Source organism: Terrapene carolina, unplaced genomic scaffold (genome assembly GCF_002925995.2).
Source record: "Terrapene carolina triunguis isolate 2854851 unplaced genomic scaffold, T_m_triunguis-2.0 Scaffold714, whole genome shotgun sequence".
Taxonomy (NCBI): Eukaryota; Metazoa; Chordata; order Testudines; family Emydidae; genus Terrapene; species Terrapene triunguis.
The window spans coordinates 22,152,720-22,177,489 of NW_020665065.1; the positions used below are offsets into that span (position 1 = coordinate 22,152,720).

At 44.0% G+C, this 24,770-nt stretch overlaps 1 protein-coding gene across 2 annotated transcripts in view; it reads left to right on the forward strand.

The window, feature by feature from the left end:
• EIF4G3 (eukaryotic translation initiation factor 4 gamma 3) overlaps positions 1 to 24,770 on the forward strand; it is a 399,442-nt gene that overhangs the window by 283,927 nt on the left and 90,745 nt on the right. The window contains exons 14-18 of one of the 2 annotated variants that reach the window (XM_026659916.2): positions 5,637 to 5,725; positions 8,150 to 8,399; positions 13,361 to 13,494; positions 15,577 to 15,696; positions 23,082 to 23,192. In XM_026659916.2, coding sequence (XP_026515701.1) covers positions 5,637 to 5,725; positions 8,150 to 8,399; positions 13,361 to 13,494; positions 15,577 to 15,696; positions 23,082 to 23,192 — 704 coding nt within the window. Of the gene's footprint in view, positions 1 to 448; positions 1,075 to 5,636; positions 5,726 to 8,149; positions 8,400 to 13,360; positions 13,495 to 15,576; positions 15,697 to 23,081; positions 23,193 to 24,770 lie in introns of those variants that run through there. The other variant, XM_026659925.2, reaches the window with a different exon arrangement.

Here is a 24,770-nt window from a genome sequence, read left to right on the forward strand (position 1 = left end):
TTAATAAAATTGGGACTTTTCCGCTTGGAAAAGAGACGACTAAGGGGGGATATGATAGAGGTCTATAAAATCATGACTGGTGTGGAGAAAGTAAACAAGAAAGTGTTATTTTCTCCTTCTCATAACAGTAGAACTAGGAGTCACCAAATGAAATTAATAGGCAGCAGGTTTAAAACAAACAAAAGGAAGTATTTTTGTTTACACAATGTACAGTCAATCTATGGAACTCTTTGCCAGAGGATTTTGTGAAGGCCAAGACTATACCAGGTTCAAAAAATAATTAGATAAGTTCCTGGAGGATGGGTCCATCAATGGCTATTAGCTAGGATGGGCAGGGATGCAAAACCATGCTCTGTAGTGTCCCTAGCCTCTGTTTGCCAGGAGCTGGGAATGGGCGACAGGGCATGGATCGCTTGATGATTACCTGTTCTGTTCATTCCCTCTGCAGCACCTGTCATTGGCCACTGTCGGAAGAGAGAATACTGGGCTTGATGGACCATTGGTCTGACGCAATATGACTGTTCTTATGTTCTCTCTCTCCTGTCCAAAATTTCATTGCTCTGTGAGGTGAAGGATTCTGTGCTGCACCAGTGGCAAGTTTAAGGAGAAATCCCCAGCTTTCCCTTGGGACCCATACTGCATACACTTCTAGCCAGGGAAGGTCACATGATATCAGACCATAAAATTGTGAAGTTGTCATACGTATGTAAAATAAATTCAAGTAATGTTGTAATGGTCTGTAAGTTGTTTGTTACCATTGTCTTTTCCCTCAGCGTTGTGACCAGTTGGACTCAGGCTGGATTTGTCAAAGTATCTTAAAGGATTTAGGTGCCCAGCTCCCTTTGCATTCCATTGGGATTTGATTTTACAGGCAGAAATTGAACTATTGTAACAATGCATCTCATTGTAAAAATACTTCAGAGCCTTAAATAGTTTCTCTATAAACCATGCAGCAAATATGAAACACATGGTAGAGTGGTTGTAAAGATTTTATTGGCACTGCATAATGACCTGCATAATTCATTAGTGACTTCACCACCATCTTCATGCCAATAAAACACCACACAATCATTTGTCCTCTCTCAATTAATATATTTAAAATGATAATGACATTTGTAGGATTGGAATACAAGGCTGATGCATCAAGCTTTAAATAAATATGTTGTACCACTTTGTGCATTGTCAGACATTTACTTCTGTTTCATGGCGCAACGTTGTAACAGTAAGCCATTCCAGAGCAATTATCAACAAGCTATGTGTGTGTAAAATACTTATGGAGACGTGTTTTCTAAAATACACAATATTACAGTTAATCTATTTCCTACCATCCTTCTGATGTTAGTTGTAGATACCTTCTAAATGTGCTAGTATAGTGCAATGGGCTTTGCAGTTAATGGGAGGAAAATGGATCTATGAAATTTAAAAAACGCCATCGAGAGAGAGGTTCGGTGACAGATTGGGAATAACTTATGTCTCAGTTCTGGCAGGTGCTGAGCACTTGTGAAAAGTGTTGAGTACCCACGGTTCACAATGAGGTCCGTGCTCAGCATTTTGCAGGATTGAGTCCTTTTTGTATTACTTGTATTCCTTGTGTCAAGGATGTGAAAAAATATATTCTTGAAGATGAAATGATGTTGACAATGACTGTTTAGCACACTCCACGTGTAATAGAGAAAAGGTGATGGAAAGAAAATAAGTACCTTTGCCGACTCAAACACATCAAGTTGATTATATTTCCTTGGGTTTTAATTGGTCTTCATTATTGCCTGTATGGATGTTTTCAGTGTCACAAAGGGGTGGTCTGAGCTGGCAGGGGGAGAAAGGAGCCCAAGAAGCCGTAGTGATTCCTTTTAAGAAAATGTTTCCTTTTCATCTGAAAAGACCAAGTTTTCAGAGACGGCTTCCCTTCACAGCAGCATTTCTCATCTGCAAACAGCCAGCAGTTTTAGGGGGATACTGTTAAATACCTTTTTGTTAGCTGCACCACTTTGAAAGCCTGAAAATGTTTGTCTTGATTTCTGCTCATTGCTGCTTCTGCAGAGCCAGCAAGATGGGAGCACTCTTGTTTGAGTTCCATGGAATTGCTTAAAATAAAATAAAATAAAATAATGAATTGACTTCTAAACCCCAGAGGACATTCTTTACTATAGCACAGTAGGTGATGAAATGTAGGGCTTAAACTATTTGCATTCTCTCACTGACAGTGGATTCTCACTTATATCCACACTTTGCTAAACCAGATTCTTATAATCTGCAGAAAAATCTGTCAGTTTCTTCCCACGTTAGCAAACTTTTAATAGCAGAGACAGCACTCCTATCACTACGAGTTTATGACCTGAAGAAGAGCTCTGTGTAGCTCAAAATCTTGTCTTTCTCACCAACAGAAGTTGGTTCAATAAAAGACCAACCCACCCATCTTCTCTTTCCAATATTCAATCATTTATAATGAGTCTTCCCAGCTAGTACTGATAATTAGCAAGGTTCTTCAGTACATTTAAATTTAAATTTTCTTAACAAGCATGGTCCAGTGAATATGGCACTGGACTGGGAGTCAAAAGACTGGTTATTTGTCCAGCTCTTCCACAGACCTGCTGGGTGGCCTTAGGCAAGTCACTTTCATCATAGATCTTCAGGATATGATGTATGTCCCAGCATGTGACTTGTCCATTGGGAGTTACCCGCGTTAGTGTGCTGGACCCCAAGGACTCACATAGTTCCACAGGGGCAGGCCTGTGGCCTCTTGAGATTCCAAGACTGGGCCTTCAGGTTTCAGCAATCTCTGTCTCTCTCCATAGCTCTCTGCAGTGAATTCAGCTGAGACAGACTCCTGTGGGAGACTTGTACTGTTCTCCTTTAGGGTGCAATGCTTTCAGTGAATATTTGCAGCAAGAGCAGGCAGCCTTTTCAAAGCAAGGTAACAATTTATTAGTGACCTGGCTACAGAACCTGCAAGTCCTTAGGTTAGCACAGAGAAGCATTCAATTTCTGGCTCTGGCTCTCTCCCTTGTCCTTAGTCCCAGGTGAGAGCCTGTTTCTCCCCAAAGGGCAGCCTTTACTCCAGCCACCTGATGGCTTTCTCCTTTGTTTTCCAGCTGAGTTCATGTATTCTTTCTGCCAAGGTTTCCTGCTGTTAGGTGTCAGTTCTCATTGTCTTTCTAGATTCTTTGTTGGTATGGATCAGTTTCAACCAGTTTTTTAATGATCCTTCATTCCACCCCAGACAGTGAGGTGATACACAGACCTCATGTCTCCTGTGCTGCTCCAGGAGCAGCTTTGGCCCTTTCACACCCACTGGGTAGCGATGCAAAGGGAAACGGCACATGTAGGAATCATAAAAATATTATAGGAAATTCCCACTTTGTCACAAATTTTTCTTGCTGTACTTCAGTTTCCTCATCTGTAAAGTAGATATTTGCCCTCCTTTTAATGTGTTTTTAGATCTACAGATGAAAAGTACTGTGTTAAGTTCAGTAGTTGTATAAAGTTGTTGTTCAGAAGTTCAGGCTAGTTACAGCTGATGTGCACGTAATGTTTTTCAACCAAGTTATAACTGGTATTTAAGATGAAATTGCTGTCAGCATTGTCATGCATTATATAAAAGAACGAGACGAAGTTGGGATATTTTGTTTATCAAGAGCTTACTTTTATGTTCATATTATGAATCCCACTTTAATTAGCCTAGTATATATTGCTATGGCCATCTTTGTTATCTTCCATAGAGAGAGCAACTGTCTCAGTATTTGTAGCAGTATATTTTGTCACATACCATGTTCCAACTGCCATATTTGCTATAATAATTTCTGCTGATTCCAGTTATATCTCCAAAAATCCATAGTGAAACTAACCTCTGTTAACAAGCCACTGACCCACCAAGGTATCTTTTTGGGCACTGGGAACTTAATGAACCCAATTTCCTTTTTGCCCTCAGGAACAAATGTCAACAACTTAGGATGTAATTACAGTTCCATACTTAATGTGTATTGGTGCATTGTCTTCAGTCACTCTCCCTTCAGTAATCTGTGTGTAAAGCCTCTTAATTCCATTTTATTGTTTTATGTTGAAGTATGTACATGCCATGTTGTTCTACACATGTTATAGAGAAAAGTTAGCAATTGAGGCCACTTTTGTACCTGCTTAATTTTAAGCATGTGAGCAGTCCCATTCGTTTCACTGGGTTTCTTTGCATGCTTCTAGTTAAGCATATGTGTGTTTCCCAAGCCTGGTAGAGCTGATTCTACAGATCACAGAGATTTTGGATGAATATATTTTGTCTGTCTTGAGTATTAATATTCCTTGTGGTCTTTCACTTTTGAGGAAAAAAATTGAATGTTATACATTCAACCAGCTGGTGATGATAAAAAGAATTATTAATTGGCTTTTGAAATTCATTAAAAACATAATTAAAGATAAGCATGTTGCCAGCGAGATGTTGCACATCTAGAGTGCCATCCTTTTGGATGAGATATTAAAACATGATTCCTTCTGCTTTGTTTCTGGTCGCTGTTGAGGTAGAAATTAAAAAAATTTAGGATAGTCATTGGGAAAAAACTATCAAGCATAACCCAGTATCCTGGTCAATAATAGTCCTCTTTCAAACAATTGTAATGTATGAAGTATTGCTGTGTATTTTCCTACATTATTATTGTATTGCCAGTTGTTAACGCCTTGCTCTGTAAAGTACTTCTTAGAGCAGGGGTGGGCAAACTTTTTGGCCCGAGGGCCACATCTGGGTATGGAAATTGTATGGCGGGGCCATGAATGCTCACAAAATTGGGGTTAGGGTGCAGGAGGGGGTGAGGGCTCTTGCTGGGGGTGAAGGCTCTGGGGTGGGGCCAGAAAAGAGGAGTTCAGGATGCGGGAGGGGGCTCCGGGCTGGGGCAGCGGGTTGGAATGGGGGCTCTGGCTGGAGGTGCGGGCTCTGGGGTGGGGCTGGGGATGAGGGATTTGGGGTGCAGGAGGGTGCTCCGGGCTGGGACTGAAGGGTTTCGTAGGGTGGGAGGGGGATCAGGGCTGGGGCAGGAGGTTGGGGCATGGAAGGGGGTCACAGGTACAGGTTCCGGGCAGCGCTTTAGAAGCAGCAACATGTCCCCCCACTGACTCCTATGCCAGGAACTGCGGCTAATGGGAGCTATGGAGGTTGCACCTGCTTACAGGGCAGTGCGCGGAGCCCCCTAGCTGCCCCTAAATGTAGGAGCTGGAAGGGGGATATGCTGCTGCTTCCGGGAGTCGCAGCACGCATGGAGTGGCCTCCGACCCCTCTCCTGGGCTGGAGTGTGGTAGCGGGGCAAGCCCAAGACCCCGCTCCCCAGCGGGAACTCGAGGGCTGTTTTAAATCAGCTGGCGGGCTGGATGTGGCCCGTGGGCCGTAGTTTGCCCACCCCTGTCTTAGAGTATGAAAAAATAGCTTGTAAAACAAATTCTGTCTTGTTCTAACATTGCTCTGGCCATTTAGCTGTCACTGCTTTTTGGTAAAAACTGATCATTTGGATCTTAGCCAAACCATTCTATAGAACTATTTTTATTTTTCTATGTGGTTGAAAACAAAGCCCAAGTGAGAGTGAAGGTAGTACCCAGGACCAGACCATTCTAACCATGATTTGGTGTTGGTAAGTAATGGGCGTAAACTTGTATTGCAGCCCAAACAGCTGTAGCTGCACCAAAGATGTGGAAGAAACCAAAAGATCGGACCCAAGCCACTGAGGAGGTGTTAGAGGCGGAAACAGAGGTAAGGGGCAGTGTAATCTTCCTATATCTTACTTTCAAGACAATGTGTAACCCTCTACCACTCATTTAGCTTAGAGGGTGTAAATGGACTTGATTGTGGGGGCATACTGTCAGATATACTCTATTATACTTTAAACAGATATCTAGTCTGCAGCTCTTTTGGATACCTAAATATGCATTCATTTTGTCTAATTTATATCCTCCCCACACTCAGGGTCACACATCATAACTACTGTAGTTCAAGTGAAGGATTGCACAGGTCTCGCTTTGGAGTCCATTAGAGATCCTCAATAATTAGCCTCAGATGTTGGTATTGAGTGGCATAGCATGCCTTTCCCCTTCACAATGCTGCATTTGTGATGTCATGAACAAAGAACTATGTCTTCGTGGCAGACTCAAGCTGGAGGAGAAGCCTAGATGTGAAAGCATTGAAGTTTTCATGCAAACCTGCATATCAACAATAGCTACATGAATAGAGAAAATTTTCAGCAAATCAGAGATTCCCTCTACTTGTTCTCTCAAGTTTGCACTGGTGTGAGGTCCTTCTTTCTGGTAGTCTGATACGGGCCACAATCTGTATTAAGGGATAGATGATAACCCTTGGATGAACTTGCACAGGTCCTGTTGACGTCAATGGGATTATTGCAGTACATCTTCAAGGGCAGATTTTGACTTTTAAAGGGCAGTGGTGGTCGCTCAGGGTCAGAACACTAGGAGTCTTAATGAGGTTACTTCTGTAATGTGTAGCAGAGTAAAGGGAGTTGCAACTATTGCCACCAGAAAGCCTCATTTTGGAGTCCTCTTCCCATGTAGGCCATGTTTAAATGTGCAGAAACTGTTGAAAGTCTGAGAGAGTTCTACTCTTTGTACAGAGACAAACAAAAAACAAATACAAGTGCATTAATTTCATTCAGTTTGTCTTGATGGGTTTTCTCTCCTCACATTGCTGGTTAAACTAGTTTCTGCAGTTCATCATCTTCTTTTCTATGTGCTATCAGCTCTGTGCTGTCAGTCCTTTAGCAGTAACTACGTTTTTACATGTTGTGGTACTAAGTTGAGGATAAGGGTGGGGAGAAGTTCATACATAGATATTGAAGGTAGAAAAACCTTCTCCGTTTTCACTACTTTTTCAGCCAGTGATATCTTATTTTCTTCCCCAGTTGTCCTAACCATGCTTTTGCTACTCCAAAGGTCCATATCTTGGTTACTACCCTTCCTATCAATCAAACTTTCCAGCTTGGGTGATGGACTCTGTAGAATGACAAGAGCTGCTACTGCAGCATTCCCAGCACCTGCTTTTCCAAGGAATGAGAGACATGGGGCAGGGGTCTGTTCTAATGTCAGTATAGTTGCATTGTATTTATCCTCTTCCCGCACATAAGTGTTGTATTCATAACTGTATTTATCAACAGTAATCCACATATCTCATTCATAGTTTTAAAAATGTATTTTGAAAATTTATTTCAGTTCTTCTAAAATATGCACTGACCCACTATAGTTATTATTTGTCAAATGCTATGGTAAATAATTTTAAACGTGCTGAGTGGTGGAATTGTTCATGGTCTGGTACACTGTGAAGAATGCAAAGGTAACTTGAAAGTTAAACTAAAACTTTTGCTCATAAGGCATGTTTGTAAATGGTTTGATTTGAACTGTTCTGCACACACAACCCTGGTGTCCAGCATGAGTGACAGCACTGGCATGACTTTTTGGAGAAAGCTACTGGGAGCCCAGCGACATTACGTTTACATTCTTGTGGGGTTACTGTCAAAATGTGTTTTAAATTATCTGGGGAAATCTAGAATTAGAAGAGTCATGAAAAAGGGGGAGTTATCAATAGAGCCTATAATCAGATTGATTAAAACTGTCCTTTATCAGCACAACTAGAAAAACTGGCTGCCTTTAGCCAAACCGGGTAAATGGAAGCATTATTCATTGTCTCTTCTGAGAGCACCCTGCATGTGGACAAGCTATATGTTCCACAACTTTCTCTCATCGCTCAAATCATTTTATTGCAGCTCTGTCATCCTTCCACTGTAGAAGTATGTTGCACCAAGTATGTTGCTTGTATCTGCAGAATTAAGCATGAGTCTTTGCTCCTAGTACATCCACCTGTCAATGAGGATTGACAGGTGGATGTACTAGGAGCCTCATCCTTGGTGTCAGCAGGTGCCCGTTTTTACTCTGCAGTAATGGCATACAGTTTATTGACAATGGGTTACCTCAGAAAATGAGATATTGTGTTTTGAGTAAATGATCTTATTTACTCTGTTTCATTGTAGTTGTACATGTCACAGTTTAAGATACATATACATTATAGTGTTGAGCAAATGTGCTGTAGTGAATAGTATGTAGCCGCTTCACATACGGAGTGTCTTGGAAAGGGTGTTGTTTTTAATCAGAATCTCTCTTGCTTCTGCTTCAGCATAAAGCAGAAGAGGAACTTTCAGGTGACAAAGTACCTGAATCTGAACAGGATAAAATGAGCCATGGGTTCCACCTGGAAAGAGATACTTCTGAACTTAAAAAAGCAAAAGTTGTGGAAGAAAATGGAGAGCAGGAAGCAGAGCCTCTACGTAACGGTGCTGAGTGTGTTTCGGAGAGGGAAGAACCTGATGCTAATTCAGGCTCCACAGAGAGCTCTGGTGAAGGGCTAGTATACCAGTATAAACCAGGTAAATCCGGCCTTCCAGCCTGCCTGAATGCATGCATGCTTTGCTTTTCTGTCTTCCCCCCTTCCTTCAGGACGAGTAAGGAATTCAATATAGGCCCTAAGAAAAGAAGGATGCTTATGGACTGAAAGCAGTATACTCATACTGGGGAGATGTCGTGTTTTGCAATATTTAGCAGTGTTGGGATTTTGCTAATCTACAAGTTTAGAGAGCCCTTCTAGGAGGACATAAGATTGAAAGTGTCATTTTTCCTTTCTGGTGGTGAAAGAGAAGAGAGGACTGGAGAGGAAGAGGGTGAGAGGAGAAGAAAATTCCTGGCTGCTTAAATTTATATGTCTGTGTGTAGATGACTTCAGCACAAGTGCAAGTGGCTGTGTGAGGTAGCTGCCACACGCCTGGCTTTTGAAATTGATCTGAGAAGTCCTCTTAGTTTTAGAAACTTTAATTAGAAGAGACATGAGAATATTTGACACACAAAATAGAACCATTGGATCTTTTCATTAATACAGTAGCTCTGCTGTAATATAAAACAACAGATCTTAATTTAAAGTGGGTTTAAAAGATTACACTGTCAGATTTAACTACTGAATACCAAACCAAGTTGTATAGTTTAAAAAAAATTACCCAGTTATACAATTTCATAGATTTTAATGCCAGAGGGGTTGCATATGATCTAATCTAACCTACTGGCTGATTTACATCTAGACATTCAAAATCTTCCATTTCTAAACTCGTCCCAGTTGGAGAAGATGATCCTTTACAAGTCTATGCTAAATAAAAGAAAATAAATAATGCATGTTAATATTCTGTCCAATCCTAGTTATCTAGCCCTAATCAAGCTATGGAATGCTATTCTGTTGTCAAATGATTAGAGTGTAGGTTCCAAGAAGACAATTCTTTTCCTGGTACTTAGTATTATAGATGCTGTACCTGTTTTATTAATGATAGTATTTATTTTGTATAGCCTGAACTGCAGTATAGTCTCACCTGTTTAGCAAAGACTCTTAAGCCATGTTCTTTACTCGTAGTTAGTACCAACTTTCAAGTCTTTAATTTTTCAGATGCGGTTTCCTCTGAATAAATGAAACAATTTCCTTAAGAGCTTAATAAATATAAAGTGTTAAGTAAAATAGGTAAGGAACACAGACACAAATCTGGTGAGTGAAATATAGGAGAGGAGGAACTATTGCAGTCCAATTACACTGCTGCTGCTGCTGCAGCATTCCATTCTGTTGAAGATCAGAGTAGCTTTTCTTATATTAACTTGCAGAAATGAGCAAATCTATTGATAGCATGATAATTCATAGCATGGCTACCAAAAAAATAAACAGCCTCTGGTAGTCTACTATCTATTTATGGTAGACCACGTACTTATCAGGTAAACAGATTTTAAAGTAAACCTGCAATTTATAAGATGTCTTTTAATAGAAACATGTCATGTAGAGTCAATGGTCCTACAAATTTCAGACCTTTCTGATGGTTCATAGCCTAATTTTGGCTGTGCTTTAACTTGTTCCTAAAAGGAATGAATCAAGTGCATCCCTTTTGAAAGCAAAGAACACTTTATTTTTATTCTGCAAGGTGATCTTGACTTGTTTCCACCATAATCATCGGTTGTTAGAACTTTTCAAAGCTATCCAGATTTTGCCTTTTAATAGATTTTAGGAAGAATTCTCCATTTGGCCTTGGTTTGCTCTGCATGTAAGAAGGCTGTCTCTGACATTTACTATCTGCTTACTTTTCACACTATAATTTCTTTTTAGGAAACTTCCAAGAGAAAAAGTTGAGTGTATGTAATTGTTATTTTTGCTATTTTCAATATTTATCCACATACAAATGGGAAGCAGTGTGGTCCAGTGGATAAGCTGTTGGATTTGGATTTCTCGCCTGCTGAACTGGCAAAGGCCTTGTTTTCCCCATATGTAAAATGTGCATAGTGATAAAAATACTTCAAGATCTGTGGGTGAATATCACTGTAAAAGGTCTAGGTATTATAATCCTTTGTATAATGGTATATTTTCTTTCTCAATGAAAAGCTTGTCGTTTGGAACAAGTTTCTCTTTGTGGTCATAGGGGTGCGGGTGATGTCATAATGTAGAGAATCTGAACTCAAGGTTCAAAGGAATTAAATGAGGAAAGAGTAGGAAGATGTAGGAAGAAAAGTTTAATAGAATAGACTGAGGTAGGAAACAGAGCAATGCAGTTCACTCTCAGTAAAACACACGAAAAAGAATCTCGTATGTTTTTCTTCAGATAAAAATGTGTTTTCTCACTTATGCGCCTGATTAATCAACCTGGCTGTTGAGCTAGTAGATGTTTTCTTCACGTGCTTGCTCATGTCGATTCCAAGTAGGTGTGCGTGTGCCGTGTGCAGTCACCAAAAGGTTTTTCCCCTAGCGGTACCTGTCGGGTTGGTTCAGGCGCCCTGCCGACCCACCACCTGTTCAGTTCCTTCTTACTGCCAGTGACAGTCATTGGAGCATTCCCTTCTCTTGTTCGTGCCTTGGGCGATCTCCTAGTGGACTCTTAGTTTAATCTGTAAATAGTTAAGATAGTTGTTAGCAGTTCTGCTCCTTCCTGAATCACAGCCATTTGCAGACGCATTCCTCCTTCCTTGGAAGGACCACCTATTCTACGCATTTCTGCCTATTCCACTTGTCCACAAGGTTCTGCTCCAGGTCAGAAAGGAAGGAGCCTTGGTGATATTGATAGCATCAACCTGGCCCTGTTAGCATTGGTATACCACTCTCCTGGAGCTGTCAGTGGACACCCTGATCATCCTGCCCCTAGTTCCGGACCTGATCACCCAGGACCACAGCCGTCTCCGGCATCCCAACCTCAAATCTCTCCACCTCACGGCATGGAGGCTTCATGGTTAAATCCACTAGAGCTGACATGTTTGGGACCCGTTAAGGAAGTCCTCCTTGGCAGTAGGAAACCATCCACTAGGGCCACCTACTTGGCCAAGTGGAAGAGATTCTCAATTTGGTCATTATGGAATCATATTTTTACGATGCAGTCATCAGTATCCTTCATCTTGGACTATCTGCTGCACTTAAAGTAGCAAGGACTGTCGATGTCGTCAATAAAGGTTCACCTGGCTGCCATTTCGGTGTTTCACCCAAGGGTTGCCAGCCAGTCAGTGTTCGCTAACTCAATGGTAGGCCATTTTCTTAAAGGACATGACAGGTTATACCTACAAGTACAACAAATGATTCCTACATGGGACCTCAACCTAGTGCTTTCGAAACTAATGGGCCCCCCCTTTGAACCCCTAGTGACATGCTCACTACTCTACCTGTCAAGGAAAGTGGCATTTCTGGTGGCAATAACCTCAGCTAGGAGGGTATCCGAGCTTAGGGCCCTAACATCCAAACCTCCTTACACTATCTTCTATCAGAACAAGGTACAGCTTCAGCCTCATCCAGCCTTTCTTCCAAAGGTCATCTTAGTTTCATGCCAAGCAGGACATTTTTCTCCCAGTTTTTTACCCTAAGCCACACACTAATAGCCGGGAACAAAAACTCCATTCCCTGGATGTTCGGTGGGCATTGGCCTTTTATATCGAACGGACAAAGCCATTTTGAAAATCGAACCAGCTTTTTGTAGCAGATCGGATGAAGGGCCTCCTGGTGTCTTTCCAAAGTCATCGTGGATCACGTACTGTTTCTGGGCATGTTATGATTTGGCAAAGATACTTGCCCCCTCACTGACAGTACATTCCACAAGGGCAAAGGCCTTCTTGGCGGCAGTCCTGGCACAGGTCTCAATCCAGGAGATCTGCAGGGCCATGACATGGTCATCAGTCCACACCTTTACTTCTCACTGTGCCATTACTCAGCATTCCAGGGACGATGCAGCATTCGGCAGAGCAGAGCTTCAGTCAGTGAGTCAATGAATTCCAACCCCACCTCCAAGGTACTGCTTGGTTGTCACCTAATTGGAATCAACATGAGCAAGCACTCGAAGAAGAAAAAACACTTACTCGCCTCTCATAACTGTTGTTCTTCGAGATGTGTTGCTCATGTCCATTTCAAGACTTACCCGCCTATCCCTCTGTTGGAGTGAACCGGCAAGAAGGAATTGAAGAGGCAGCGGGTTGGTAGGGCCCTATATGCGATGCCATGAAGGCGTGACTCCAGGGGGCACCTGAATTAACCCGATGGGTACCGCTAGAGGAAAAGCCTTCCAGGGACTGTGCACATGGAGTGCACATACCTACTTGGAATGGACATGAGCAACACATCTTGAAGAACAACAGTTATGAGAGGTAGATAACAGGGTTTTTTTTTTCTTTTCTAATTTCAAACACTGCAGCCAGCAGAGAAAATCATGGCTTCAGATCCTCAGATGCTAATTTTCTGTAGACTGTGGGTATACACTTTGTTCTCAGACAAGCAAGTTATTCTCTTTCTCTACCACAATCAGCTTTCTCCTTTTGAGAAAGCCCTAAATAAATGGGTGAAAAATTTTATTACCTTACATGTGCCTGACTGCTCATCTGCAGTTGTCCTCATGGTTCTGCCATTTGTCTTACCTTAAACATTGACATTGTAAAGCAAAAAACTTTGAAATTTTCAAGCTGCAATTGAACTCTGTTCTACTCCCAGCATAGAGTGCTCAGAAGCCAAAACATTTTGTTGCCATGTTTTCAAAAACTCTGATTTTGCTCCTCCATTCCTGAATCTGTTTACCTAAGAGCTCTATCCTGGATTTTTATTGTGTCTAGCATCTAGTCATGGGTGAAAGTTGGTGACATTAGTACTTTATGTGACTCCTCCTGGACTTGGCTGTATGCTCCCCATTGCTTATGCTCTGACAATTTACCTTGTTTTTTCCTAAGTGAAAATTTAAAAAACAGTTTTAGCCAAAGCTGCCTTCCTCCACGTTTATCTAAAGTGTACTTTCCAGGAGCAAAGCTCTTTGTGTTGCCTATGAACCTCAGCCGTCTTGTATCATTACAGAACAGTGGAAGCCCATGAATCCTGAAGGGAAGAAGCAATACGATAGGGAGTTCCTGCTGGATTTCCAGTTCATGCCTGCCTGTATACAGAAACCAGAAGGGCTGCCTCCTATTAGTGATGTGGTCCTCGACAAGGTGAGAGGAGACCCAGTAAAACAGGTGTGTGCAAATTCTGTAATAAAGAGGTGAAGATACTAAGAATCATTTGACTGAATGGGAATTGGATGAGAAAGAGGGGGGTTTACCTTTTAAATGCCAAGAATCTGAATTTCCCAATGCTAACAGCACATCCAGGTTCATAGTTCTATTGCATATTCAGATACCATCAGGAATTAATATAAATGACTGTGGATTCTAATGCAAACTAGAGTATTTGGTGAACTTTTTGGCATATGTTTGGTCAGCAAGGGAATGGGATGGTATTTGGTTAAAGCCTCATATTATAAAATAACACAGGCTTGGGCTGTGGTTTTCAAACTTTTTTTCTGGCGACCCAGTTGAAAAAAATTGTTGATGCCTGCAACTCAGCGGAGCTGGAGATGAAGGGTTTGGGGTGTGGGAAGGGGCTCTGGGCTGGGGCAGGGGGTTGTGGTTGGGGTGGGGTTCAGAGCTCTGGGCTGGGGGGGCAGGCTCTAGGATGGGGCCGGGGATGAGGGGTTCAGGGTGCAGGAGGAGGCTCTGGGTTTGGGGGGAGCTCAGGAGTGGGGCAGGGGGTTGGGGTGTGGGAGGGGGCCAGGGCTCTGGGCTGGGGGTGCAGGCTGTGGGGTAGGGCCAGGGATGAGGGGTTTGGGTTGCAGGAAGGGGCTCCGGGTTTGGGGGGGGCTAAGGGCTGGGGATTGGGGCACGGGGTTGGGGTTGGATTACCTCAGGCAGCTCCTGGTCAGTGGCACAGCGGAGGTGCTAAGGCAGGCTTCCTGCCTGTCCTGGCACCATGGACCACACTGCATCCTGGAAGCGGCCAGCAGCAGGTCCGGCTCCTAGGTGGAGGCGTGCAAGCAGCTCCACGTGGCTCTCACACGCCGGCACTGCCTCCCCCCAGGAACTGGCCAATGGGAGTGCGGAGCCAGTGCTCAGAGCAGGGACAGTGCGCGGAGCCCCGTGGCCCCCCCACCTAGGAGCCAGACCTGCTGCTAGCTGCTTCCGGGGCACAGCGCGGTGTCAGAACAGGTAGGGACTAGCCTGCCTTAGCCAGGCAGCACTGCCAACGGGACTTTTAAAGGCCCAGTTGGCGGTGCTGACCAGAGCCACCGTGACGCAGTACATTCCATTCTGCGGCCCAGTACTGGGTTGCTACCCACAGTTTGAAAACCACTGGATTTGAGTGTGATCAATTCATGAACATGAACTGACCATGATTGTGGACTCGATTTTTTTAAAATGTGCTTCACTATGAGATTACATTGATTAGTTGTCACTAGCACATAAAAATGGTGACATGGAGTCGGCCAAATGTCATTACACAATTAATCTTCTCACTATCTTTTTGTATCTCTTGAAGGAAAGTTATGCATTATTATTTTAAAAGAGCTAGTCCTAGGGAGTTTCACCTCAGTTACAGCCATGTAAATCTGTTAACTCCTGCAGATTTACACATACTTGACAGAACAGATTTGGGCCCCTAAGATTCAAGCACGAATCAAAGTATTTTTGATTTCCTATTGGGTGAACATTTCCACTTTAAACTTCCAGGGACTGGCAATGTATGCCCTTAGGAAAGGCTTTATCTAACTGCCCTTTCAATTTTCTGTGACCTCACCTGGTCATCATCTTTTGAGGTTTCTTTGCTTGGTCAGCCATTTGCCTTGTTAAAACTAAGGATATTTGTTTCAGATCAGATGACAGTTTTGTGATCCTTAACCATGACCATCAAATTTATTTCTCAAATTGCAGCACAACTTAGCCATTTTTTTAATTGTCTATAAGTCATGTCAAACCCTGACAAATTTTCCAAAGTTCTCATGGTCCTTGTTATGGATTTATATAACAGCCACTGGTGTAAGGCATGGCACAAATGAAATACAATTTTTTATGTGTAACTATGGATATTAATAGAAAACATTAAACTTACTGTTTGCTAAAATAACAAATATATGTTGTAACCCTACTTATAACTGATTGAAACATTGGCAGAGGACTGTTTACAGATTGCACGTGTTTGTAATAACCACATCACAAAAGTTTAACAGACTCTTTTCATTGTTGTTGTTCCGCCGGCAGATTAATCAGCCAAAATTGCCAATTCGAACTCTGGACCCTCGGATATTGCCTCGAGGACCAGACTTCACACCAGCCTTTGCCGATTTCGGGAGGCAAACCTCCGGGGGAAGGGGTGTAGCTGTAAGTATGAACTATCTCCAGGCTTGCTAAGTTAAAAACTGGCCTTGATATCCATGAAATCTAACCTCAAGCCTTTTAGGGATCTTAGATATTTTGGTTTCTATTCAGTCTGCCTAAAGCAGAGAAGTTATTTTCCTTGAGAACTAATATAGAAGCAAATAAAATCATTGTGAGTGCTTTTAACTTGATAGAAATTGGGGTAAATGAGTTTAGTGATAATTTTTCCCCTTTCTTGCTCAAAAGAGATCTACTTCAAAATCATCCTTGCAGCAGTGGGGCACAGCCTCTGTGGTATCAATGGCCACTTTGGTAACATGCCAGGAGCTTGGAGGACACAGCTAATTTAAATACATATTTTTCATACAGTTGCATAAGTTTTGTGTCCGTGTGTGTTCTCACAGAAATCCATTTATATTAAACGCAAGATATTTTTCTAACCGAAGAGCTTGTTTTCTCTTTGTTCTATTTCTTTATTTTTTTCTTTCTTTCCACTTGTCACTTTGCTTCATTCACACTATTTTCTCTTTCCTTCCTCTGTGTTCTCCCCCTTTTATATTATGATTTCTTTCCTCCTCCTCTGTTTTCCTATCTCTGCCCTGCCTCCTCCTTTTCCTGAATTCTAAAAATCTTCCCCCTCAATTCTTACTTCTTCCCTTCCTCGCGCATTCCCTGTTCCTGGCTCATGATTCGCTGAAGAGTGCTGCCTCACTAAAAGGGCCAAGCCAGCTGCAGCCTGAAGACAGAGGCTGCTGTGATTGGATGAAAATAAGGCTCAGTTTTGCTCTGCTCTGCTATGCCACCAGCTGATGCTGTATTCAATTGTATGTCTCAGCTGTGCAGCAAGGAGTGGATTTCACTTCTGCTTCTCGCTGATCTGCAGCTGTTTGAAGCAGGAAACAGGAGAGGAGCAGCAAGCAACTGAAACGGGAAATGGCTTCTAGAGGAGGGAGAAACAGGGAATGGGAAGAGAATTCGTCCTTTAAAACTAATAGTTTCTAGTAAGAAATCTCTCCAAATATCATTCACATTCACATCAGCAACTTTCCAGGATATTAGCATTCAAAAGAGCAAATTTGATTGGGGCTTTGTATAAATATAGTGTATCCATTCTGAAAGGTAATACTGTGAATTTAGTGTGTGTGCCTCTCTTTGATAGCTTTAAATCTTGCTTTTAGTCTCAAAAAATGATGGTACTCAGCCTTGAAGCTTTGCTGCAGTTAAAGATGGCAACATATTTTTTTATTCAGAAACTTTTCAGTGGGCTGCAAGTTGCACGCCAGTGCCATACAGTATTAATTCTTCTTGAGTGATGGTCCCTATTGTATTCCACTGAGGGATTATGCCTGCGCACCATGCGTCCGGAGTTAGAGAATTTGAAAGTAGTGTCTGTTGGTCCACCCATGCGCCGTGGCTCACCTTGTGCTTCCGTTTGAGGCGATGAAGGGCGGACCAACTGTGTCTCCAGTTCCTTTTCAGTGATGCATGGTCTGGATCAGAACTTCCAGGGTCCTCGTCTCTGACGCACTTCTGAAAAGATAGTTGTAAATAGCTTTAATGAGTTTTTTAGTGGTTTTACCAGTTTTATTTTCTCTTAGTTTTAATAGGTAATACTTTTAGCACTTGTTTTTAGATAGGCTTTGAGGTTTTCATCCCCACATACCGGTACCAGACAATGCCCAGGACTCCAGGCTTCAAACTTTGTGCCTTCTGCCTGCAATCCTTTTTCGTCAGCAACAACCACCAACGCTGCCTCTACTGCCTGGGAGAAGCTCACATCATGGCCAGGTGCAGTATTTGCCAGTCCTTCCCCAGCTGCACCCGAGAAGTCTGGACACTTTGCCTCTAGAAGCATCTCATGGAGCATGCCATGAGACCACACTTGGACCCAGGCCAGGGAACACCCCCTGTACAATGGCCTGATTCAGCGAGGAGCATGCCTCCTGCTACTTCGTCTGCCTCTGGTGCCAGTGGAACCTCCCCCATGGTTAGGAGGTAAGGAAGCCCTCCCGTAAGCATGGAACTAAGTATTTCTCTAAATCAAAGAAGATTGACACTCCTTTCACCAGCTCAGCCCAAGGGGACTGAGTATGTTCTAAGTCTCACAGGCACAGGAAAAAGACCCATAAACAATAGGACCCAGCAGTTCTAGGCGCCGATCCATTGGTACCGCCATCTCCGGCACCCCACAAGATGCGGGACTGTCCCGTACTGGGAATGATCCCAGCGCCAGTACCAATGCCTGGGAAAGAGAGAGTGCCTCTCACACCAGGGATATCTGGAGACATGGCTGCATCTCAGGACGTCTTTTCCTTGCTGGACCCGGAGTCACCCCCTCCATCGGGTGCCTCTACTTTTAGAGAGATTATATCCCATGCAAGGGATGTGTCTCCGATACGAGGTCCCTCACCCTCTGCACCGATGCTCTACACTCTTCCACTGGCTCCGATGGTACCACCATTAAATCCAGAGTGCGCCGTCTCCTTTTCAGAGGAGTCAGAACTGAGAGAAGAGCCACCTTTATCATACCACCCTTATGCACCATCGCAGAGACCACCTCATCTCCGGCAACAACTACCACCTCAGCTACCGCAGAGTCATTGGTACTTATGGGGCCTCCACAATCTCTGTTGGATCCGGCCTATTGGCCATATTGGAGACCCTGGACACAATACCGCCCCTCGAAACCCGCCTGATCTGCGAGGGAACTGTCATCTGCCTTCCCCTTGAGGCATCCTTCCAGCAGGCATATGGATCCAGTGGTGGAGAAAGAACTTTTTAGCCTGGTCCCAGCAGTTCCACTGGAACTGGCAAGATTCCCTTCCTCCTCACCTGATGAAGTGGTGGCTACATCATCCACTTCTCCAGCAGATGACTTCAGGCAATTCCAGGAGCTGTTATAGAGAGTCATGGTGGAACTCCAGATTCCTTTACAAGAGATCCAAGACTTCCAGCACAAGCTTCTGGATGTCCTTCACACCTTGGGGCTGGCAAGAATAGCATTACCAATTAACTAAGCTAGACTGGAGCCTTCCAGAATAGTGTGGTACACCCCTGCCACATGCATGGCTATTATGTTCCGGCCAAAGGATCTGAATTTCTTTTCTCCCATTCACCTCCAAATTCCGTAGTAGCCCAGGCTGCTGCAGAAAGGGCCAAACAGCAACACCTTTGAGCCACACCTGCTGATAAGGAAGGGAAACATCTAGATCTTCTAGGACATAAACTTTTCTCATCTTCTAGCCTACAATTCAGGATCACAAATTATTAGCCAAATATGACTTCCTAAATTACAGTAAATTTGAGGAATTTGCTGATAGCCTTCCACAACAAGATCGTGCTCATTTTCAGGCACTTGTTGATGGAGGGAAGCTCATGGCCAGAACTGCTCTCCATTGTGCAATAGATGCAGCAGATTCCTCCTCCAGGGCCATGGCTACAGCAATAGTCATGCATAGATAGTCTTGGCTCCATTCTTCTGGTTTTCCTAGGGAGGTCCAGAATACCATTTAGAACCTCCCTTTTAACAAATCCCATCTTTTAAACCAGAAGACAGATGAATCACTACATACACTAAAGGACTCCAGGGCTACTCTTCACTTGTTGGGCATCTACACTCGTGCCCTGAAATGAAAATTCCACTGTCCATCATCCACCCAGTGCTTCAGGTCTCCTCAGTTCTACCCACAGAGACCTAATGAGCCCCAGGGAAACATCAAAAGACACAGAGGTCTTGCCTTCTATGGCCTCCCTATCAGGCTTCACGTCCCAGACGCAACCTCCAGCCAAGGGGTGTTTTTGATGTGAGCCCAAGAGCCGCTGACCACTAAGTCTACTGCCTCACGACCTTCCTACTCCCTTTGGGGGTCATTTTCCCATGCTTGGAGTGTGATAACAGACAGATGGGTATTGACATCATTCACTGTGGCTATATAATAGAGCATGTCATGCTACCTCCTCCAAAACTCCCCTTCCCAGCCCCCTTTGGCGACCACTCTCATGACAGTATTCTTGTCCAAGAGGTGAACTCCTTGTTACAACGGGAAGCAATAGAATACATTCCTCCAAAATATCAGAGAACGGGATTCTACTCAACTTACTTCCTGATACCCAAAAAGAAAGGTGGGTGGAGACCAGTCCTTGATCTTTGGCACCTCAGTCATTTCATCTACAAACTCAAGGTTTCATACAGCAGTGATAGTTCCATCCTTAGAGAAAGGCATGTGGTTTACGGCTCTCTATATGAAGGACGCTTACTTTCATATCGATATTCATCCTGCCCACATAGGTTTCCTGAGATTTACAGTGGGCACCCACCATTTCCATTACAAGGTGCTCCCTTTCAGGATAGCTACTGCTCCCAGAGTCTTCATCAAAGTATTGGCTCTTAGCCATCAGATCCAGGCAAACAACCCACACATCAGCCTCTGTGTTACTTAGCCTCCTTTCTTCCATGGGAATCAGTGTCAACTTTGAGAAATCGATCATCGATCCCATGCAACCTCTGCACTTCATCTGTGCTACCATAAATTCAGTGATAGCACAACCTTACTTGCCCAGGGACAGATTTCAGACAATGAGCGACATCATAACTCGCATCATGAGCAATCCTTATGTACCGGCCAGGACTTGGTTGTCCTTCCCTCCTTGGTCACATGGCTTTATGTGCCTACGTGACCCCCTTCATGCGACTTCACCTCTGCTGCCTTCAGACATGGGTCCATTTACTCACCAAACATGTCACTCCATGGACTTCATGCTGACAGTCCCTGCCAAGGTACTGTCATCCCTCCAATGGTGGTCAGACCCACATCATGTATGCATGTGGGTTCCCTTTCTTCCCTTCTCCCCAGACAAGATGATAATCACAGTACTTCCCTGGTGAGCTGAGGAGCCCACATGGATGATCACATGACACAAGGAATGTGGACTCCCAGAGAATCCAGGATGCACATAAATATCTTGGGACTCCGAGCTGTAAGAAAGGCATGCCAATCTTTCCTTCCATTCATTCACTCCCATCATATTCTCATCATGTCAGACAACACCACTGTTTTCTATATCAAGAAACGGGGGAATGAGGCAGTCAATCTCTGGAACTGGTGCATCAATCACCAGATCCTCTTGTCCACAGCCTATCTTCCGGGGACACAGAATGTACTCGCAGATTCGCTCAGCAGACATTTTGCAATCGACCACGAGTGGGAGCTTCACGATTCAGTAGTACATGATATTTTTGCCCGATGGGGTCCCTGACCGGAGACCTATGAGAGAACAGCAAGTGCACCACATACTGCTCCAGGGGAGCCCTCAGCCACCACTTCTAGGGCAACACTCTCCTAACTCTCCTGTTCAGACCAACTCAGCTATATCCTCCCTCCACTACCGCTCCTTGAGTGCCTTCCTGCCTTGAGTGCCTCACAAAATCCGATAAGACAGAGCGACAATCATTCTAATCGTCCCCTGCTGGCCCAGACAAATCTTGTTTCCCAATCTTCTCCACATGTCTTCCTGCCCACCAATTCCCATCTCCAGCTTCCCTGATCTGCTGACCCATTTCAACGGTGAGTTCAGGCATTCCAATCCACATAGCATGTTATTTGGATGAGCATCTGCTTTAGAATGGATGTGCTCTTCAACTATGCAAAACATTCTCTCCAGCAGCAGGAAGGACTCCACTCAGCAATGTTACCAAGCCAAGTGGAGATGTTTCTCATCTTGAGTTTAACAAAAAGGAGTTTTACCAGAATTGGCGGAGTTTCCCCTCATCCTAGACATTCATTAAAGTCATCAGGTCTCATCCTCAGCTCTTCGAGAGTCCACCAGGCAGTAATTAGTGTATTCCACCCTCCAGTGGAAGGTTACTCTGTCTTTACGCATCCACTAATCACTAGATTTTGGAAAGGGCTTATCAGAACCTTCCTACCCATTCAAGCAATCGCAACCTAATGGGACCTGAATCTAATTCTCTCTGTGCTAACAAAGCCTCCCTTTGAGCCATTAGCATCGTGCTCCATGTCCCTTCTTTCCATGAAAGTCATAGAATGTCAGAGTTGGAAGGGACCTCAGGAGGTCAAATAGTCCAACCCCCTGCTCAAAGCAGGACCAATCCCCAGACAGATTTTTGCCCCAGATCCCTAAATGGCCCCCTCAAGGATTGAACTCACAACCATGGGTTTAGCAGGCCAATGCTCAAACCACTGAGCTATCCCTCCCCCCAAGTTGCCTTCCTTGTTGCTATCACTTCCACAAGAAGGGACAGCGAACAGTTTTCCTATATCTACACCCAAAAATTTTACCAAAGGTGGTCTCCAGGTTACACATTAATCAATCCATTCACTTACCTATTTTCTTCCCGAAACCACATGCATCTGCAGAAGAACGTTGACTCCACTCCCTCAATGTCCAACAAGCTCTGACCTTCTACCTGCAAAGAACTAAATCAATCAGGAAATCCCCTAGACTGTTTGTTGCAGTACCAGAGAGACTCAGCAGACAGGTCATCTCCACCCAGAGAATCTCCAAATGGATTTTGGGTTGCATTAAACTCTGCTACCAGCTGACAGGCCGACCTCCCCACCCACAGGGCCACGATAGCTCAGGCTTGAACCACAGCTTCCCTTCAGGATGTGCCGCTCATAGACATATGTAGAGCGGCCACATGGAGTTCTGTATAGGACTCAGCGTCAGATGCCTCCTTCAGCATGGCAGTTCTCCACATGACCATTCCATCCTCATCCTCGCTCCCTCCTCCATCTTAGGTACTGCTTGTTAATCGCCCGCAGGGCAATACAATAGGGACCATCACTCGAAGAAGAGGAGGTTATTTACCTGTAACTGGAGGTTTTTTGAGATGCGTGGTCCCTATCTGTATTCCAGTCCCACCCTCCTTCCCCTCTGCTGCATATTTGTCAAATTTGCAGTAGAGAAGGAACTGGAGATGTGATTGGTCCACCCCGTCCTTTATTGCCTCTGATAGAAGTGCAAGGCGAGTCAAGGCGCATGTGCAGGCCAACGGACGCTACTTTCAAATCCTCCGAATCCGAAGGCATGGTGTGCATGCATAACTCCCAGTGGAATCCAGATAGGGACCACACATCTCAAAGAACCTCCAGTTACAATAAGTAATGGCCTTTTTATGTGCTGAATGTCTCAAATAAACAATAATGCCTGCATCTGTAACTTTCACTCTATGCATCCAAAGAAGTGAGGTTTTTACCCACGAAAGCTTATGCCCAAATAAATCTGTTAGTCTTTAAGGTGCCACCAGACTCCTTGTTGTTTTTGTAGATACAGACTAACACGGCTAGCCCCTGATACTCAAATAAACAGTAAAGGAGATGCTTAACATCTTAGTTATTTAAACATTGCTCTTTCTCTTTCGGCAGGCCTGCAAAGTGCAGAACAACCCCGGATTGCCTTCTGTGGCTCGGTGTGGCACCCCAGCATGCCCTCTCTTGGTCTCATCTCACCCACCATTGAGGAACCTGCCAATAGGGGTAAGCCAAATCCCTCCTTATCTCCCCCCCGCAATTTTGCACCTTTCTGTAAAGTTTTTTTTTTCATAATTGTATTGTTTACAGAGAATAAAATTAACAGAAAACTTTACAAAAAGGTGCAATACTGTAAAAAACAAAAAACAAGACTTGCATTGTACCCCTCTAGGCAGTCTCTTCAATGGTGGGTGGGACATCACCAGTAGAGGGCATGCTGGGACGTTGGCGTGAGCGGGATCCGCAAGGGGTCTGCACTTTGCAGACCTGTGGAAAGGGGGAGACAAGGTAAGTCCTGCTTACCCCGTTCGTTTGGAGCATTCAGCGCATAACATACATTTTACATTTGTGCCTTTAAAGAATAGTTTCTTACTGTGCATTTTTAGGGTAGGTTTTAAAGGTAACAGTATTTAACAAACCTGGTATCCTATATTATTATTTATTATAGGATAAGAGGGATTTCAGCCTAGAAAAATCAAATGTTATCCTCTTGTAAAATGCACCAACATCTGTATTGGCAGTGTATGTCCACTCTCATCATTTCACTTTTACACAGGCCATGCCCATAAACCACTGAAGCCCACCACCTAATCCCTGCTCTCAAAATGATGCCAAGCAGCTCAGAGTTAATAAGCTCTCAATACATGACAACTTTCTTTCTTTGCTTCTTTTTGGCAGGGCCGCCCAGAGGATTCAGGGGGCCTGGGGCAAAGCAATTTCAGGGGCCCCTTCCATAAAAAAAGTTGCAATACCATAGAATACTATATTCTCGCGGGGGCCCCTGAGGGGCCCGGGGCCTGGGGCAAATTGCCCCACTAACCCCCCCCCCCCCGCGACCCTGCTTTTTGGCTGTCTGTCGTTTCAGAAATAGCAAATTTCAAACAAAATTACATGGGGAGATAATTCAGAGTTACTCAAAATAGAACCAAGAGAGATATTTATGATACAGATGAAAACTGAAAAATATAGAAACAAATGAGGCCTACTTGTGTACGAAGAGAAAAATGTACCCAGATGAGCATAAGGAGGAGCAGTTAGCCTTCTTTGGTTTCCTGGATGTTTCTGAGGGATTTGGATTAGTTTAATTATATTCTAAGAAGGGACAGAACAAGAAGCAATGGTCTCAAGTTGCAGTTGGGGAGGTCTAGGTTGGATATTAGGAAACATTATTTCACTAGGAGGGTGGTGAAGCACTGGAATGGGTTACCTAGGGAGGTGGTGGAATCTCCATCCTTAGAGGTTTTTAAGGCCTGGCTTGACAAAGCCCTGGCTGGGATGATTTACTTGGTGTTGGTCCTGCTTTGAGCAGGGGATTGGACTAGATGACCACCTGAGGTCTCTTCCAACCCTGATATTCTATGATTCTAAGCTAAACCAGAAAGAAGACACTAGGGCCCCATTTTACTATTTGTGAGTTCCAGGGCTGGTGCAAGGAAGTTTCGCGCCCTAGGTGAAAGTTCCACCTTGCGCCGCCCTGCCCCCCCCCCCACACACACACCCAACTACCCCTCCCCCCCGCGGCAGCTAACCCAGCCCCCCACCCGGGGAGCCTGCCACCCCCCGCCCCCAGGGAGCACCCCCCCC